The sequence below is a fragment of the Nanorana parkeri genome, unplaced genomic scaffold (genome assembly GCF_000935625.1).
Source record: "Nanorana parkeri isolate BGI_ZX_2015 unplaced genomic scaffold, ASM93562v1 scaffold2398, whole genome shotgun sequence".
NCBI classification, from domain to species: Eukaryota; Metazoa; Chordata; class Amphibia; order Anura; family Dicroglossidae; genus Nanorana; species Nanorana parkeri.
This window is the reverse complement of record NW_017308666.1, coordinates 43,311-61,041: the sequence shown is the minus strand read 5'-3', so window position 1 is coordinate 61,041 and position 17,731 is coordinate 43,311. Positions and strand designations below refer to the sequence as shown.

The window sequence follows — 17,731 nt, the reverse complement described above, 5'->3', positions numbered from 1 at the left end:
AGCTTTAAAACTACCATTCACTGAAAACACCCAAACTTGATTATTTATAGGGGTTTCCATACTTTTGGATACATAGGTAAATGTAATGTGCTCACAAATCTTTGGCCATCTAGTGTATCAGCAAACTCTGTAAGAAAAAGATTTGACAATGGCTCTACCAGTCAATATTCTGGTTAAGAAGGTAAAAAAAACAGTTGGATAAACAATGTAATCAGACCTGTATGCCTCATGACAACAACTGAAGATAAAAGTAATCAAATATTTATATGAACCTTTGAACAACAAATATCATAAATTTAACACTTCCCAACTTGCAGATAAAGCACTCCCTTTGAATGCATCTTTGTGTAGGTATAAAACTCATCCGGCATGGAGTGGAAACCAGGTTTAGGGTATATATTATCATAATAGTGGTGAGGGATAGCATTCCCCTCTGGGTCTCTAGGAAAGGGCCAAAACCCGTAGAGAGTAACTTTGTTGCAGAGTTCAATAGCAGCACTGACCATCATGAGCCCCGAAGATAGACGATTGGCCTGAACGCCCATCTCTTTCCAGTGGCTTGAAAGGTTTTTAAGATACTCTGGATGGAAGAACACAACTTTGTTTTCCAAATTGAAGTCTTCTACAGAGTACAAGGCCCGGAAGGAAACATCTTTGTTGTGGACGTAGGAGAAAGCTGGCAGTATGATCATTGCAGAGCCGTAACCTTTGACAAGTTCGATGAAAGGCTTCCGGCTTTCAAAGAGCCTTCCAAACCTTCAAACATGAAGAATCCAGTTAATAAGAGAACAGAAGTTTGATTTTACTGTACAAATGAAAAAGAAATGGAAATTCTCCCACCACAAGAAAATATGGATTTGGTGGATCGCGCAGCCACCAAGAGCAACAGTACTAGTCCCACCATTGCCATGAAAACTAAGCATTCTATAACTGTCATGGCAATAGGCCAAACACTTTGGGATCAATCCTCCACCACCATAGCAATGCAATGCAGTCAACCTGTACATTGCCATAAAAACCCTATCCTTCTGACACCATGGAAATGGACTTGACTGCTTGGTCAACATGGAAACAGGCCTGATCACTCAGACATGGCAACTGGTTCACCCCACCTGGCCCAATACCTCTTTTGCTATTTGAACACTATACACTATATAAATGAGGAATGGGGTGTTGAGTCCATATGTAGGTTTTGTTTTATACACATGCTATGGCAAGAGGCCAGACACCATTTGTCACCATTGCATATGGCAACCATTGCAATGGGGTGGATTCTTTGGTCATAATGGCAATAGGGCCAAGCCCTCGGTCACCAAGGCAATGCCTTGATCCCTCCATTACTATGGCAATTGAGTGGATCTGGTGCTCGCTATAACACAGGGGTGGGTCCCTTAATTGCACTGTCAACTGGGATGGTCTCTAAATGGCTGTGACAATTGAGCAGATCCCCTCCATCTCCATTAAAATGGGCACACCCCTTAGTGACCACTTAAACATGGGTAAATCCCTTTGTTGCCATGGTAACGGGCAGATCCTGGCAATAGCCTGAGAAACAGGTGTAAGCACCATCCCCGCAAACAACTCTCCCTGCAGCATACTCACAGACTGTCAGAGATTTATCCTTACACGCTGTAATTGACTGCAGTGATCTGCGTCAGAGGGGAAAGACAGCCGATTACAGCCTGTAAGAAGAAACCTCCGACAGTCTGTGAGCTTCCTCCCCCGTGCCGTCTCCTCCGCGCTCCTCTCCTGCTGTCAGCCACGATCATCCCCATTCCAGCAGCTGGCAGCAATAGCCAGCCTGTTATTGGCTCTTTTAAATTGCAGTAGCCAATAATAGGCTGGCTATTGCACCCGCCCACTTCCTGCTGTCAATCAGCAAAGGAGGACCTAATGGAGAACTTTCTCTTTCAAGTCCCTCCTCTGCTGATTGACAGCAGACAGTGGGTGGGTGCAATAGCCAGCCTATTATTGGCTATTGCAATTTGAAATATCCAATAGCAGGTTGGCTATTGCTCCCAGCAATAAAGTAAAAAAAAAGTCTAAAAAAAAATAAAGTTAAATGAACTTAAAAATACAAAAAAGTTTATAAAAAATAAAGTTAAACTAAAATGAAAAAAATAAAAAAAGTTAAATAAATAAAGAGTAAAAATGCAAAAAAAATAAAAAAATTAAAAAAACTAAAATGAAAAATACCAAAAAAATAGAAAAAGTTTCAAAAAATTAAATAATTTTTAAAAATAAAAAAATAAAGTTAAACTAAGATTAAAAAAACAAAAAAATACAAAAAGTTTGTAAAAAATAAAAAGCACAGTTTCCTGAGACCCAGAGCCTCCTAAAACCCCACACAGCCATCAATTTTCCATTATGATTGTGAGCGGGGCCTCATGTTTAAGTTTCACCTAACTTTCGCCTAAGGCCTCGCAAAGTCTAGAGCCGCCTCTGCCAGTGTCTCATGAATAATGACATTTTCTTTCATATTCCCTATGTTGAAGAAAAGGATCTTACTTTTTTATCAGAATACTTGGGTTGGCACTGATGAGGTGGGACTTTGTACCGATGTCATGTGGCAGGTTGAGAGGAGGTAGATTAAGCCTGTAACAAGATAAGGTGAAAAGGTATGTAAATGACATAATGGCATTTTATTTTCTTCCTTTTCTGGAACTGATAGCGAATGTCAGGCAATGAGCAAAGTGCAGTAATGTATAGCAATGTATAGCAAACACCTCTGACCAGACTACAGCCATTCCAAAAACAAACTCACAAAGGGCTTATGCAAGACATAAAAAAATGGACTCCATAATAGTTTTACATTTAAAGAGTGCCAAAAGTAGGAAAGTGTTAAAAACCCTGTCAGTATATTTATTGCTGGAGGATGTTTCCCTTCACTTCCTGTCCTAAAATGACAATAGGAAATGAGAGGTAAACTCTACACAGTGAGGGGGATTTTCTTCTCAGATAGTTGTCACCAGAACAGGTGTCCTCATTGGAATATTTCTTACTCTGTTCCAGTTCTGGTGACAACTATAAAATTTAGGATTTCCCATCACTTTCTGTCTCGGTGTCAATGGTCAAACAGAGAAAGTGAATCTCCCCAGCGGGGACAACAAGAAACATTTGACAGAGGCTCTAATCCCTTCATCCAAAACATAAAAAAAGGTTTTGGCTATACATACACTTTCAAGGGACAATAATTTATTATATATTTATAGTCTCTATAGTGGTAAAAAAAAAATGAAGACTGGACATTTACATTCCTTCACAAGCCTGGTTGTGACACACACATATGTCTGCAAGTGGTTGTCAAATGCTTAGCACAGCTGAACTACCACAATCTATTGAAATGCAAGAATAGAGAAGTACAGTCATTCTGAAGGCTGCTTATCTGTGGGGGATAAGGTGGAAAGAGTAATGACAATTGAACCAGGTTTTGAAATCTTACCATTTACTTTCCGCAGGACAAGTCTGCCAGGAGACGTATGCTGCTACCCTGCACATGGCATTATCTCTCAAATATTCAGAACAGGTGACTGTTGTTTTAATGAAAACCTGTGCATAGGTATAGGTTGTGTGTTTGAATATGTGAGACAGAGCTGGATCTTCTAGAGAAGGGTTCCTCAATCCGGAAGAGTTCCTCAATCCGGAAGAGTTCCTGAGTCTGTTCATCCAGGAATGCACCTAGTAAAGCACGGCTTCACTCAAGGTATCCTACCTGGCTCCACCAATCAACCACAGACAGGCCTACGTTTCCAAGCCAAGGGATATATTTTACTGAAATGTGTTGGAGATTTTCTATATACTGTATATGTTTCTAAATAGATTCGTTTTTAGTGATCAGATGCTAAGACTAAGACTTTTCTTTGATAGCATTCCTCAGCCAATAAAACAACCATATATAGCAGTTTCCATCTCTCAGTGGCTTTAGAAGTGCAGGCTCATCCGTGGTCCAGTGATCAAGAAGGGGGTCACATTGGATGCAGCCCCTAAGGTACTCCCTGGAGATACTCCTAGGGGTTCACATAGCACAGGATGAGAACCTGCTCTGATGCACTGTGCATTCTAATGGTGCATATTCTACAATCTGCTCTGCACCTAGGATTGTCTGTTCCTCACCTGAACACAAAATCCATCGTGTCAATTTCTTTCCCGCAGAAACTGTTCAGTAAAATGCCACCATTGCCGACCACAGCACAGGTCCTGAAGGGTTTCCCGAGGAATGGAGAGATCTGAAAACACTTAAATATTCAGTATATATACAATAGCCACCGCTCCAAGCGCGCTCCTGTGATGGACTAAAATCTCATGTTTAGTCTACTAATTTGTATTGAGATTGTAGTCTATGATAGGAACATGCTTGGAGCGGTGACTACTTTACAACACACACAGGGACCATGGGGAACAAAAGTAGCCCCCCTCCAGAAGGAAGGACAGTGTCAGCACCAATTCAGAGATGATTGGAGGATCTACAGCTGAGTGATACACAAATAAGATACATTGTTGTTCATAGTTAGGGCACTTGAACGCAATTTTTAGATTTAACTCCTGAGTTTGGTGTCACTTTAAGGATTTTGCAGGCATATAGTTCAGTGCATGATCAAACAATGAATTCAAACAGCTGCTAAAGATCAACAAGATATCATGTAGGTTAAATAAAATCATCAAACCAATCAGAATCAGCCATGTAGGAGAAATGAAACTGGGTGAGGAAAAGCCATGTTCTACTAACAAGCTGCGGTCGCTGAAGGCTAGTCAGTGTAAAAAAATCTTACACAATGGTAAGAGTGATCTCAGCAACAAGACACAGGGTGGTCTTACTGAATCAACAAGGTCTCTCACAGGCAGAAATTTCACGGAAGACAGGTGTTTCCAGATGTGCTGTCCAAGCTCTTCTGCAGAAACACAAAGAAACAGCCAACGTGGAAGACCGAAAAAACAATGGTTGGCCAAACTAAGCCGACTTCCCTTCACAGTCGGAAGATATCCAGTCACACTTCATCCTGATCTCCAGATGGCTCGAGAGGCGCGGTGCTTTTCACTGGCCCACAAGGGACTTAAAGGGACCAGAGATTTGATACAGTCTCCAGGATCTGGTGAGAGGCCTTGTGACACCCTTACTCAATACTTTATTCAGTTTTGCAAGAAACATTCTACACCCAGCACTTAGAGCTCTCCATCCATACATTTGAACCCCAACGGCAGCCATCGTTAGCCTATTTTACCAGTGGCCAGTGCGGGAGGGATGAGGTGGACTATAGATAGCTGTTATTCAAAGTACTTTTTTGAGTGGGGCTTTGCATCTGTTTAGGAATGTGTACATTGATTTCTTTGTCTCAGTTAACTCATCATTGTTGCTTATTGTCTCCCGGTTTGTATTGTTATGCTGTTAACCCTTTCTCGCCTCACAGGGATTTTAAGCTTAAATAAAGCCCATTTGAACTTCCCACAAAGTGTGTCGGTGAGTTTTGAGTTTAACACAGGAACTGGTCATCCCCTCAGCGGGTGGTAGCGCTCCATATATATATATATCCCCCTCCTGGAGTGCATCAGCCGGGCACATGTCTGTCCCAGCCTGGTACCCACTCTGCTCTGTGGGAGCCTGGGCCACTTCAACCGCAAGCAGCCACCCCGCCAGCCCATCTCAGTGCCACTAGCTGAACATTCAGGGGCCACCACGTCCTGGACAAAGACATCCTGAAACTGAAGTGAGTAAAGCTTTGTTTATTTTATTTGGCCTTTTCTATGTCAAAAGTTCCTCTTTTCCTCTTTTTCTGGCCGTAGTGCTACAAAACCTTGTGTCCTGGACCTGAAGGATGGGTATGGCAGTAAAGATGAGGAGCAGTGTAAGGCTAGGCGGAGCGTCTGAGTATTTGTGAACTGCAGTTTAGTTACACAAGGATTTACTATCGGATCTGAGTCCTGAATATAGCCATGGCAAACTCCATGTCCCCTTAAATGTTTATTTAGAAAATATTGTAACTCTTGTAAAAAAATATATTAGAATTTACAAAAGAGTTCAGTCAACATATACATGTACAAGGTCACATTTCAAATGTATTTATACAAACTCATGAACTCCTGGAAAAATCTGTATTTACTGCAGAGGGTGTGGAGCTGACAGTGTTGCCTTTGCTTAGTGAATAAGGTGAAGGTAGGTTCACATTTAAAGGAGGACTATGGGGTTAAGTCTTTTCCCCATAGTTCTCCTTAGGGTAACGGCAGCACACAGTTTCATTGTCACAGGTCGGCTAGAACTACGAGGTGAGTGAAAAGCACTCACCTCATAGTTCTTCTTTAATAAGCACTCCGTCCTGTGCAATGCAATGCAATGCAATTCTAAAAATGGGAAATTTGCTTGTACTTAAAGGGTTATTAAACCCTCAGTTTATAGGAAGCAGTAGATATATGCAAAAACTTTTTTAAAAAGTCCCATCTGAAAATCTGAAAAATCTCAGGCGGCCGCAAAGGATCTTGGTGCGGGCGCATGCGGCCGGTAGATGAGGAGAGACACAAGCTAAGTCTATGGACGCGTGCACCAGCATGCAGACTACGTGGGACAGGAAGTGCCAGCAAGCACAGAGGAGTCAGCGCTGGATCGGAGACCCGCTACAGCCCTGGAGAGAAGGCTGAAAACGACAGGAAAGAAGAAGAAGAAGATCGGATTAAGAAACATTATTGAAGGTTAGTGCTTACACTAACATTGGGGGGAGGGGGAAAAATGTATACTTTAATGTCACTTTAATTGGATGATTGAAGTGAACATAACTTCAGATTATTCAATAAGACAAGTGAACATTCTCTGTGCAAATAAAACAAACATTTTCCAAGATGAACATTTCTTTTGCTCAGTGAAACAGTCTTTTTGGTAAATCAACCACATTGCGTTCATCAATGTATATCAGTCTAGATTTCAAGTGTTTTTAAGTGTTGGGGGGTGTGGGGGCAGTACCAGGGGGTCAGCAGACTGTATAAGGGTGCTGGCTGGCAGTTTTCTGATGCCTATAATGCAGATTTGTGTGCATACTCGTAATTATTGCTCCTGACCTCTGCACTCTGCCCTATTTGCTCCCCACCTCTGTACTCTGAGTTACTAATGACCCCTGAACTATATTTATTACATACTTCTGATCTCTAAACAAAGGCTCAAGTTTTACATTTTCCTGACGCAGTTTTGCCACACTCACAACTTGCCACATATGCTGCCTCATTCCTCTCCTCTAGGTGACTGGAGCGGGGGCTAGCCTAGTTTGGGGAATATAGCCCAATGGTAAGCGTTAAGTGACCACTCCTGAAGCCGACTTTAACATAAAAGGACAGTCTTTATTCAGCATAAATTAAGCATAACAGTTCATCCAGAAGTCTCATCAAGACATTGTGGTTGGTCTCACCGACATTTGTCTGTCCCATACACTCCCCCTGTGATAGTCCCAGGACTTTACCCTATTTCTCTGTGAATACAGTCCTCAGCACTGCTCAGCAGCTTTCCTCAGCTCCAAGCGGTTCAGTATCCACCCCTCGTGGGTCACTGTCCCTCTGTCTCCCCGACAGGTATCTCAGGGTCACCGACCTTCTGGACCTCTCCAGCCTTCCTGGCTGTGTCACCTGTGCTCACGCACGCAGCAGCGTCTGCCTGTAGCCGTGTGCCTACAGCACACCCACAACTATCCTCTAAGGCACTAGTCTGGCTTCCTAATAAGGCTGCTCTTAGCCACATGATCAGCTCAACCTGGCCACTGGCAACACCTGGCCCCAGGACTGGAGATCCCATCCCACTATAGTCTGGAAAACCTGGAAGGGATTGAACAGCCAGTTCCTCCTCTCCAAAAGTATTCACATTGTGGAACCTCTCAGCCCCTCTGGCTGAGAGTCCTGGGCGCCAAAGTTGCCATACTACACCGTGGCATTGCCACGCACTGCCACAATATATATGACTAAAATTAGAGGCACAAATGTCCAGTTTATACTATATTCATTATATTTATAATTTAATCCAGCAGCATGAAAGTGAAAAGACATAAATCCATATAAACTTCTTCTCAAGTGAGTATGTTGTCCTGCTGACCCAAGAGACCTGCTGACCCACTATTTAGCATCCTCACCAACCTTTTGACCTGACCACCCCATGTTATTTTTATTGCAGGGCAGAAAGGAAAAGGTTCCCATCCCAACAAGTAGTTTAGTTATTTAGTATCAAGTAGTATAGTTATTTAGTTTTCTCCTAATTGTTCTGCTGTGACTTAGTGTAAAGGGGGAGTGGCCCAACACATTCAAATTTTTGCACAAGTACCGGGCAATTCAAGGAATGGGGACACCATAAAGTATACTTTTTTTTTCGTCACAGAAAAAAGTTTTTGTGTTACAATAAACCCACCTTCCACCATACCCACCAATCCCTGTGACACACTTTCTCCCCACATAAAACTGTCCCTGAAAAGGCCAATGTGTTGTTCTTTCCTCCCAGGCTAAAAGTTCCCAATCCTCCACTGCACAGAGTTATTGTTTCATAGTCACCCATCCTTGGGATTCATTGAAAGCGGGAGTATCAATTACCAATCTTATTCAGCTCAAATGACAGACAGTTAACAATTAAATACACTTTTCAGACAATTGTTGGTAACCAACCAAAAACTCCAGTGTGCCTTCCCTTTTTCAGGATGGCAGTCTCCTATACCAGTGTTTTCTTCACCATGCATATATTAAAGTGAGCGAATTCTGACTATCAAAGGTAGTTAAATCTTCAAGAGGTGTTCATTTAGATACAACCTTTTTGTAGGGGTTCCTGGAAAAGGTTAGAAACTTCTTAGACCCCCTCTGCCTAAACTTGGGCCCACACCTGCCACTGGTCATATGGAGCATCCAAACTGTGTCATGGCAGCTTTTTTAATGAATTCACTAAGCAAGGAGGTTTATTGTTATGTTTTACATACAGAGATCCCCTGGAAGGCATACCTTTGCATTTGGGCATCAAATATGATCTAAAAGATATGCCTCCTCTAGCATTGTTGAGGGGAAACCCTCTGGAAGGTGACACAGGCTCACTCAAGGCTCAAAGTCTAAGCACCAGCCGGTCTTCACCAGAGCTTCTGATGGTGGAGATGCATTTATTTCCTTGCAGGTACCAGGTCGCAGCCCCCAGGATCGCCCTACTAAGGGATGAGCGAGGACAAGGAGGGCTCCAATGAGTAGATAGTGGTCCAGGGCATTGTCAGGATAAGGAAGAGGTCCTGACAGGAAATAACCTGAGAATGATTGGATGGTCCAGGTCAGAAGACAGAAGACAAAAACTGGATCTAGGAAAGTCGGATCCAGGCAGGGGTTGAGGCAGGCGGATAGCAGAGAGAGGTCAGGCGGTCCAGGTCTGCAATGAGCAGTCAGTAGATAAGGCAGGAGATGAGAGCATAGTCGGGTCCAAGCAGAAGATCAGGGCAGGTGGCTAGTGAAGAATGGTCAGGTGATCCGAGTCAGTAAACAGGAAACAATAAAGTGTTAAAGGTCTTTGTAACAAACCGGAATCTGGTTAGAAGACACAGCACCAGCCTAGACCTGGTGCCTACATACCCCTCTGAATCAGAGGTGACATGCCCAGCACCACTTTAAGGTTCTCTTAATGTACTGCTCTGGATTCTGTGGCTTTTTCATATCACTAGCCATACCAGCCTGGATTCTGTGAGAGGCATTAGAAATAGTGGCAGGGCTCCTGTGATTACCATTAGATGTACTGGCAGGTCTTCAGGAAGTCCTGGCTGGGATTCGCAGAGATGATCTGTAAAACCCGGCAGGGACTCTGCGAGTACCGTAACAAGTATGTTCCATTGTGTAAACAACTTTTACAACTATTTTAAAGTAAGTAATACATGAAAAAGGACTTACCTTTGGCAGCATTCGGTAGATATTCTCTGTCACTTCAATTTTTCTGCTGGGGTCTGTCTCAAATTTCAGTTTATGTCCAAGAGGAGCATTTTCTTGGGTGACCAGTAACATGTGTCGTGCATTACAGCAATCTCCTAATGGCAATCTGTCAAAGAATAACGGTTTATAACAGCTGATGTTACAGTCTAATGCACGTTTTATTACCCATGCGCTGATCTAACATACATTCCACTCCCATATTGTTCTTAAGAAGAAAGGGGGCTTCTAGAGGGGTGCTCTAAAATGTGACACCCCTCTGACACATTGGTGCCTTAAGCCAAACTCAAGCCATTCTTTTTGATGTTATAGAGTGGAGAATAAGGAGGAAGGAAACTGGGAGTTTGTCCTTTTCCATTTTAGCCAAATGAATTGGAGCCAAGAGAAATGGGAATGTAAAGATTTTTTGGGTGTTTTATTAAAGGTGCAATGAGATTGAAATGACTCCTGAGGGTTACAGAATCACATCCTGGACCTATTATTGTGCCAAAATAGCCCCTCATTAACTGGAAACGTGATGTCTGGAACCCTAACTCTAACCCTAAAGCTAACCCTTTTTTTTCTTTTTAGGATTTTTTTTAGGATTGTGTAATTTTATTTTGTAATTAAATCTTCTTTTTATTGAGTAATCATTTGACCAGAGTGGATTCTATTATATGGACCCTTTGCTCTTTTTCTTGTGTGCTGTAGCCCTGATAAAGTGGGATGCCAGAGCGCCCGAAATGCGTTTTATCCTACTCTAATATAAAATAATTTAAAACTATATGGACTCTACAATTAATGGGGTGGCGCTCCTATTACATCCTCACTGCTTGGAACTAATGCTAACCCTAACAATAACCCTTATGCTAATCCTAACCCTTTTTTTAGCAACAGAGCTATGTTATCACCATGCAAGCCCTGGATTAGTGATCAGGTGGCTTTATTGATAAACTAAAAGGTCAGGGTAAGAGCTGAAGGTAAGGATTTTTCAGACGGATCTGGAAAGGAAGGAGGAAAAAAATGGATGGAAAAAAAGGCACAACAATGACATCCGACCAGATCAGCAGGGAATCCATGCATGGATCCTCTCCTGATCGGACCGTGTGAAAGGGGCCTTAGTCCTCATTCACACCTGAGCGTAGCGTTCATGAACTTCACATTTCCGCACGTTCATGTGCATTTGTTTGATTTCAACGGGATCCAGAATGGGCTACAAATGCAAAAAAGTAGGGCATGTAGCAAAGTCTGCGACATACGTTCTGAAATTTGAAGAACGTCACTAGCACACCAGATTCATTACTGCATCAAATGTTCATTTATTGTCGCCTGCTGTCTCTTGGTTGCAAGCACTTTCGGGGCCACGCAGGGTCCCCTTCATCAGGCTTTGAAAAACACTCGCTTTGGGGTGCCAGTAATGGTAATGGTACAGCAAGAACGTTTAAATGTTTGACGCATTTTACAAAGTGCACTTTTTTTGCGCGTTTGACGTGCGTACACGAAGCGCTCAGGTGTGACTGGAGACTGAGAGTTAGGGTTAGTGTTAGGATTAGCCTTGGGTTATAGTTGGCTGTGTTTATCATCAGCAGACATGGTGATCATGAGGCATTCCTAGAATCAGCACATTTTACCTAAGCCGTCTTCATGACAAAACCGGAGCTAATTTGGATGAAATGTAGAAGGTAAAATTTGTAATTTTGCTGTAAAATGAATTTTGGTGAAATAATTTATTCCTAGTGAAGAAAGGATTAGAACCTCTGTAGAATTTTATTGCTGTCTGTGTCCTCAGTAGGGAGCTCTCACCCCACTTCCCAGGTTTTTATGGAGGAAATATCCCCTGATGCTAAGGAGAACATTTATTTTCGATAGAACAGGAAGTGAAAGTAGAACGTAGAACACATGCAGCAGTAAGTGTGATAAAAGTTCTAACTCTTCCTCACAAAAGCTCTAGTTGGAGTTGGGCTTCATTAAAGTATCAAAGTATTATAGCCCAACTCAGCGCTTAAGACTCACTTCCCACAAATCTCCCCTCCACCCCACCGGGAGGGCCCCCCACATGTATGTTTTGCTCCAGTTTGTATTACTACCCTTTTTATTAGGAGTCTTCAGGATGGTCACGGGCTGCCTTATGGTGAACCTGCACCCAATTCAACCTCTGCTATAAATATGCTCCAAGATGGAATCTCTCGTAAATTAGCGTTAGGTCCACACTACACAGCGGGGCCTTGACGAGACACTGTTGCTTTCATATATTTTGCAAAAGTTGTGCAACTAAAACTTCTTTTTAACCCTGATAGTTAGACAGTGTGATTTCTGCAGGGTGGCTGGTAAGTGTGCTGGGAATTTTTTGCTTTTGTTCAGGATGGTCATGTGTGTCATGTCATGTCCTCTTCTCCTACTATCTGGCTCGGGGCGGTCTTCTGCTGATGCAGAAAGCGGCACTGACATGAGGACGTCAGCACTGCTGTCTGCATGAATACACTATAAATAAAGGGTGGCCATGACTCCCAGGTGGGATGCGGCCATGACCCCCCATTCATTAGGAGCATGTCCTCAGTCTTCCAGACAGAAACAGTTATAGTTAGAAAGGAAACCTATATGGAAAATACTCACTTAATCTTATTGTGTTCAGACTCGTTGTATTGCCACGGGCAATGTCTCAGTTTATTAACAAACTCTCTGAATTCATCGGCTTTAACTCTATGTAGAAAGAAGAAAATAAAACAAACTTGTTTCCTGCGGACAACAACACAGTTTTAGTTTACTTTTGGCTATACAAGTACATTTATAGACAAGAACTGCACTCATTGAGGATCTCAGTCCCTACTATGCCCAAGATTTTTTTTTTGGCTATACAAGTACATATAAGAATAAGATCTGTGCTCATAGAGGATTGTAACAGCCTTACCTGGCCACACTCCGGGAACAGTGGCCAGCGCCGCCCTCTCCCATGGCGTCACTCTGCTCTTCTGACCCTCTAGCCGACTGTCGGCTTAAAACTCTCTTAACCCAGAGTTTAACAAGCCTGTATGAAGTAATACAGACCACTTGTTCACCTTCTGACTTTATTCATGAACATGCGTTGCATCACCTGCGTGATGTAATACAGGCTTCTCTCGTACCTAACTAGAAAACAAACACTATATTCAAGCTGTGAATCATCTCTATAGTGTCTCATCTGGTTGTATGAGTAGCATCTACTTCTGCGGCTGTGATCCATAGCAGGTAAATCCCAATTCATTAAATTGCTTTACAAGGATCTAGGCAGTCCCTACTATGTCCGAAAAAAGAAGAAAGTTTTGGCTATACAAGTACATATAAAAACAGGAACTGTCCTCATAGAGGACAAGAGCAAAGACAACGTTGAGACCTTACTTATATCAGAGAGAGATGAGGTCACTACTTACGATTTCAATGATTTATTTAAAATAATGTTTCTCCAATTCTCACAGTCAGAAGTCAATGAGTTTGTGAGACGCATTCTCCTCCTGAAAGGGTTAAAAAAGAGAAAAAATAAAACCATCATTTGTAATAGTTAAAGTGTGTGTGTGTCCAACTTTTTTCAGCTTATGACAGAGTGGGGAAGGACTGAGACCCCTATTAGATATTTCTTTTTGGTGTCTGTGAACCATTGGGGAAATGTCTGTTCACTTCCTGTCCTAGAAACACAAGAGTTATTTAGGGGAAAGCTCCTAAAATGAGGGGATTCCAGAGTTATCACTGGAACAGGTGTCCCCATTGTACGATTCACCCTGACCTCTTGGTATGGGGTCACTTTCTATCTTGTCAATGGTAAAGCCTGATGAAGGGACCCTGTGTGGTCCCGAAAGCGCTTGTTGGTCATATGACAAAAAACTTCAATAAATGAAGCTTTTGCTATCTTAAAAGGACTGGTGTGCTGGTGACATTTCTACAATTCCATCTCGGTGACAATGGTCACCAGTACAGATAGAAGGGTGAATCTCCCCAATGGGTACAAGGCATGAAGCAAAGGCAAATGAGGCACTGGACTGGAATCTTTCTTGTATTTTTTAAAGAAGGGAGGTGGAATCACTGCTTAAGGCCAGTGGCTTAGGTTAGGCAGCTCTTCTGCAGGAATCAGGAGACCCCTAGAGAATCGAGCAATCCAAATGTAATGGGTGGAATGAGAGTGCCAGACCAAAAAAAGTTTAGAGTCCAAAATATTTTAATCACCCAACTGATGACAGAAAAAACAGAAAATATCCAACGTGTTTTGAGGACAACAATCCCCCCCCCCCCTTCATTAGGGCTGAAATTCGAGTGGACTTCATTATTTTTTAACCTAGGCAAAAACAAGCACTTAATATTTCCATGGTAGGAGTAGCCCCACCGCAAGAGAAAATACAATTTTTACCCATAGTTCTGCTTACAGGCATCATATTAATACAAGGATATAGCAAAAGGAAACAGTCATGACCAAATACAATTAACTACTTGTCACATCAATCAGCTTAGCAGATCTGTAACACCTTGTTACTTGTTACATGACTCACCTTTTGTCTACGGATTGCATAATAAATAAAATAATTTTTGCAAGAAAGATCACCAAAATAAAGTCTTGTTTGTCCTAAAAAAAAACCCAAAACAGTAATACATATCGTTACTTTAAGTAACAACTACGTTATTGCAGAATCAATAGTCCCACACCAGAATTATAACAATTGCTCTGGTCCATAGGGGGTAATATTACGGAAGAGCACATGCTTAAAGAAAAATATGAAACATAATTCTGTGTTTGAGAGTCAAAATTCTGAGTTTGAGAGTCAGAATTCTGAGATTAAGGGGGTGATTTACTAACCTAAACACACGCACGCACTAGGTGCGTGTGATTTTCACACAGCAAAACGTATTTATCAACCAAAAAGTCTCTAAAAGCATATTTCCACTAATGCCATATATGGAAAAATCATGCACATGATGCATATATAATGCTGCTTCACAGTTTATATAATGCTGCTTCACCGCATATATAATGCTGCTTCACAGCATTCCTGCATTTATCAACGCAAGCAACACAACATAGAGCTAATTTACACAACATCACCTTGCAATTCATGCAGGGCTTTGCACAACACACCTGCTGGGTGTGTACACACTACAAAGGTGTTTAGATTCCACCCATAGATCATGCTGGGAGGGAACACACTACAGAGGTGTATACATGTTCGTGGCGTGTTTATAAGGTTAGTAAATCAACCCCCTAATCTCAGAATTCTGTTTTTAAAATTCTGTCTTTCAAACTCACAATTCTGAATTTTAAACACAGAATTATGCTTAATATTTGTTTTAGCATGGCCCCGAGCTCTTCTGTATAATATAATACAACCCACAACTGTTAGACATTAGATAGTCCTATAAAGTGATCTGTACTTTAATACCAATTACTGAAGTCTCTTCTGTCTACCTGCAGGCACAACATTGATTCAGCAAGTCTAAACTGAACAATTTCTCCAATAACATTCTTGGATTAATAAAAAGAATATATGGAGAAGAATATCTTCTCCATGACGCCCTCATATTAAAAAAAAGAGTTCTTGAAACGTTTACAATTTGTTTAAATAAATATTCACGGATGTCACCACAAGTAGAACTTCAGTTATGATGAGATGACGGTGGACTAAATCACTCATTGATTGCTGATATGTCTTAAGGAACACAAGCTCAGCAAAAATTGGGATAAATTGCTATTTCGCTGAAATATTAAAATGAAGGTTGTTTGTTGGTGTTAGTTCACCTTTATAGAAAAATACCTTATGCTGTCCCTAAACGCCATTCCATAACCCTAAACAAATTAGATTTTACATATAAGCATTTATGCGGTTTCCATACCTGTAGGCCTGGTGTAGGCAAACTCCGGCACTCCAATTGTGGGGCAGCTACAAATCCCATGAGGCATTGCAAGCCTCTGACAGCCACAAGTATGACTTCCAGAGACAGATTCATGAAGGGATTTGTAATTTCACCACAGCTGAAGTGCCCGATTTTGCCTACACCTGCAATTATCACAAGGGGTGAAGCCTGCCCCCAGCTCCATCCTGTCTTCTTTTTAACATAAACCAGCCCCCTAGTGGTACTGGATTGAGCAACCTCCTTCTCCTGAGCCCTCTGTATGACCCTTCTGCACATGTACAGTGTGCTCTGTCTCTAGTTGCTGCCACTGAGCTCATCCGCTCAGGTGAGCTAAACCTTTAATTTTGCAATGGACTTTAAATAAAATACATTCCCTAAAAATACCCCAACACCCCCAAATTGTGCTTAAGCAGCTCAGCAAATTCAGGCAGCTATGCCCTTGAACGTCTTTTTAAAAAAAAATCAGGTTTGCCTTCCTTCTCCATGAGGGTTAAAATCACAAAAGCAGTGAAACCATTACCAAAATGCGATGGTCATCCTCCGCTGCAGGTTGACGTAAAAGCCGTGGAAAGCCAGCACTAAGAGAACGTAAAGGCGCCATCCACGCAGCATACTGTACAAATGAACATCCAAACAAGACTGTCTCTTTAGAACCTTACAGAAAATCTTCCCTCTAAGGGATGACTTGCTCCTAAACTGTGAGAATATAACAGGTTTAACGTGATTACTCAGTGCTAAAATATTTTATTCATGAGTTGGTGCAAGAAATTATATGGATTCACTGGACTGGCAGAAGGTGTGCCGCGGGTTGGAATGCCAGGTGGGAGGTTAAAGAATCTGTACCTCATTTATTAGTAGAATATACCGCAATATCTCAATCAGGACAAACACTTCTGCAGAGCTAAGAGATACACACACAGCTAAATAATACGACCAAGAACAACAATTTTAGGAAAAACAGTGTATATTATATCTATATAAGGATACACAGTAAGTCCTTCCTTTCTCTCTTCCATTTTTCAATTACTTTTTCCTGTACCTCTTCCTTTTCCTATACCAGATGCTTTTCCCTTTTTCTTTTCGTGTTCTGATGCCTTTCCCTCTCCTGTTCCTTTTCTCTATCCTGTTTCCTTTCCCTATCGTAATCCCCTTTCCCTCTCCTGTTCCCTTTCCCTATCCTCATCCCTTTACCTCTCCTTCTTCTGATCCCTTTCCCTCTCCTGTTGCTTTTCCAATCCTGTTCCCTTTCCCTCTCCTGTTCCCTTTCCCTATCCTCATCCCTTTCCCTCTCCTGTTCCTTTTCCAATCCTGTTCCATTTCCCTCTCCTGTTCCCTTTCCCTATCCTGTTTCCTTTCCCTATCCTCATCCCTTTACCTCTCCTTCTTCTGATCCCTTTCCCTCTCCTGTTGCTTTTCCAATCCTGTTCCCTTTCCCTCTCCTGTTACCTTTAAGTACCATAGTCCCCTTTTCCTCTCCTGCTCCCTCACCGTAACGTAATCCACTTTTCCTATCCTGTTCCCTTTCCATAACCTGTTCCCTTTTTTATCCTGATCCCTATCCCACCTCAATCTAACCACTGAACCATCACATTCTCAAACAATTAATCCCCTCACAGCTACCTCCTCATGTATCACTTCCCCCTCCCTTTTAGATTGTAAGCCGTCATGTGCAGGGCCCTCCATTCCATCTTGTCTTGAATTGTATTGTGATCGTAATGTCTTCCTTATATTGTTGGCGCTATATAAATCCTGTATAATAATAATAATAATAATAATCATAATCCCTTTTCCTATCCTGATGCCTTTTTCTATCCCATTCCCTTTCTCTATACTGATCCCTTTTCCTATCCTGTTTCCGTATCCTGATCCCTTTCGATATTCTACTCCTTTTTCCTATTCCAATTGATTTCTCTATCCTGATCCCTTCCCCAACAATGTTCCTTTACTCTATCCTGACACCTTTCCCTATTCTGTCCCC

At 42.0% G+C, this 17,731-nt stretch overlaps 1 protein-coding gene across 1 annotated transcript; it reads right to left on the bottom strand.

The window, feature by feature from the left end:
• Positions 1-296: 296 nt before the first annotated feature.
• Positions 297-17,212, bottom strand: LOC108801593 (alpha-2,8-sialyltransferase 8E-like). Its single transcript, XM_018573484.1, has 8 exons — positions 17,129-17,212; positions 16,274-16,449; positions 12,791-12,907; positions 12,496-12,582; positions 9,868-10,012; positions 4,114-4,226; positions 2,509-2,595; positions 297-756 (listed from the first exon to the last, which is right to left on the bottom strand). Exons 1-8 carry the CDS (start codon positions 17,210-17,212, stop codon positions 297-299), a joined length of 1,269 nt encoding a protein of 422 aa, XP_018428986.1.
• Between the last annotated feature and the right edge of the window lie 519 nt (positions 17,213-17,731).

Bases quoted from the DNA above. Each gene is read 5' to 3' on its own strand.
- LOC108801593 (XM_018573484.1), bottom strand. From the start codon at position 17,212: ATGGTACTTAAAGGTAACAGGAGAGGGAAAGGGAACAGGATTGGAAAA. The intron at 12,908-16,273 runs GTAATGGTTTCA...TACTTCATACAG, and splicing joins AGGATGACCATCGCATTTTG to GCTTGTTAAACTCTGGGTTA. The intron at 757-2,508 runs GTAAGATCCTTT...TCATGTTTGAAG, and splicing joins CCAAGTATTCTGATAAAAAA to GTTTGGAAGGCTCTTTGAAA.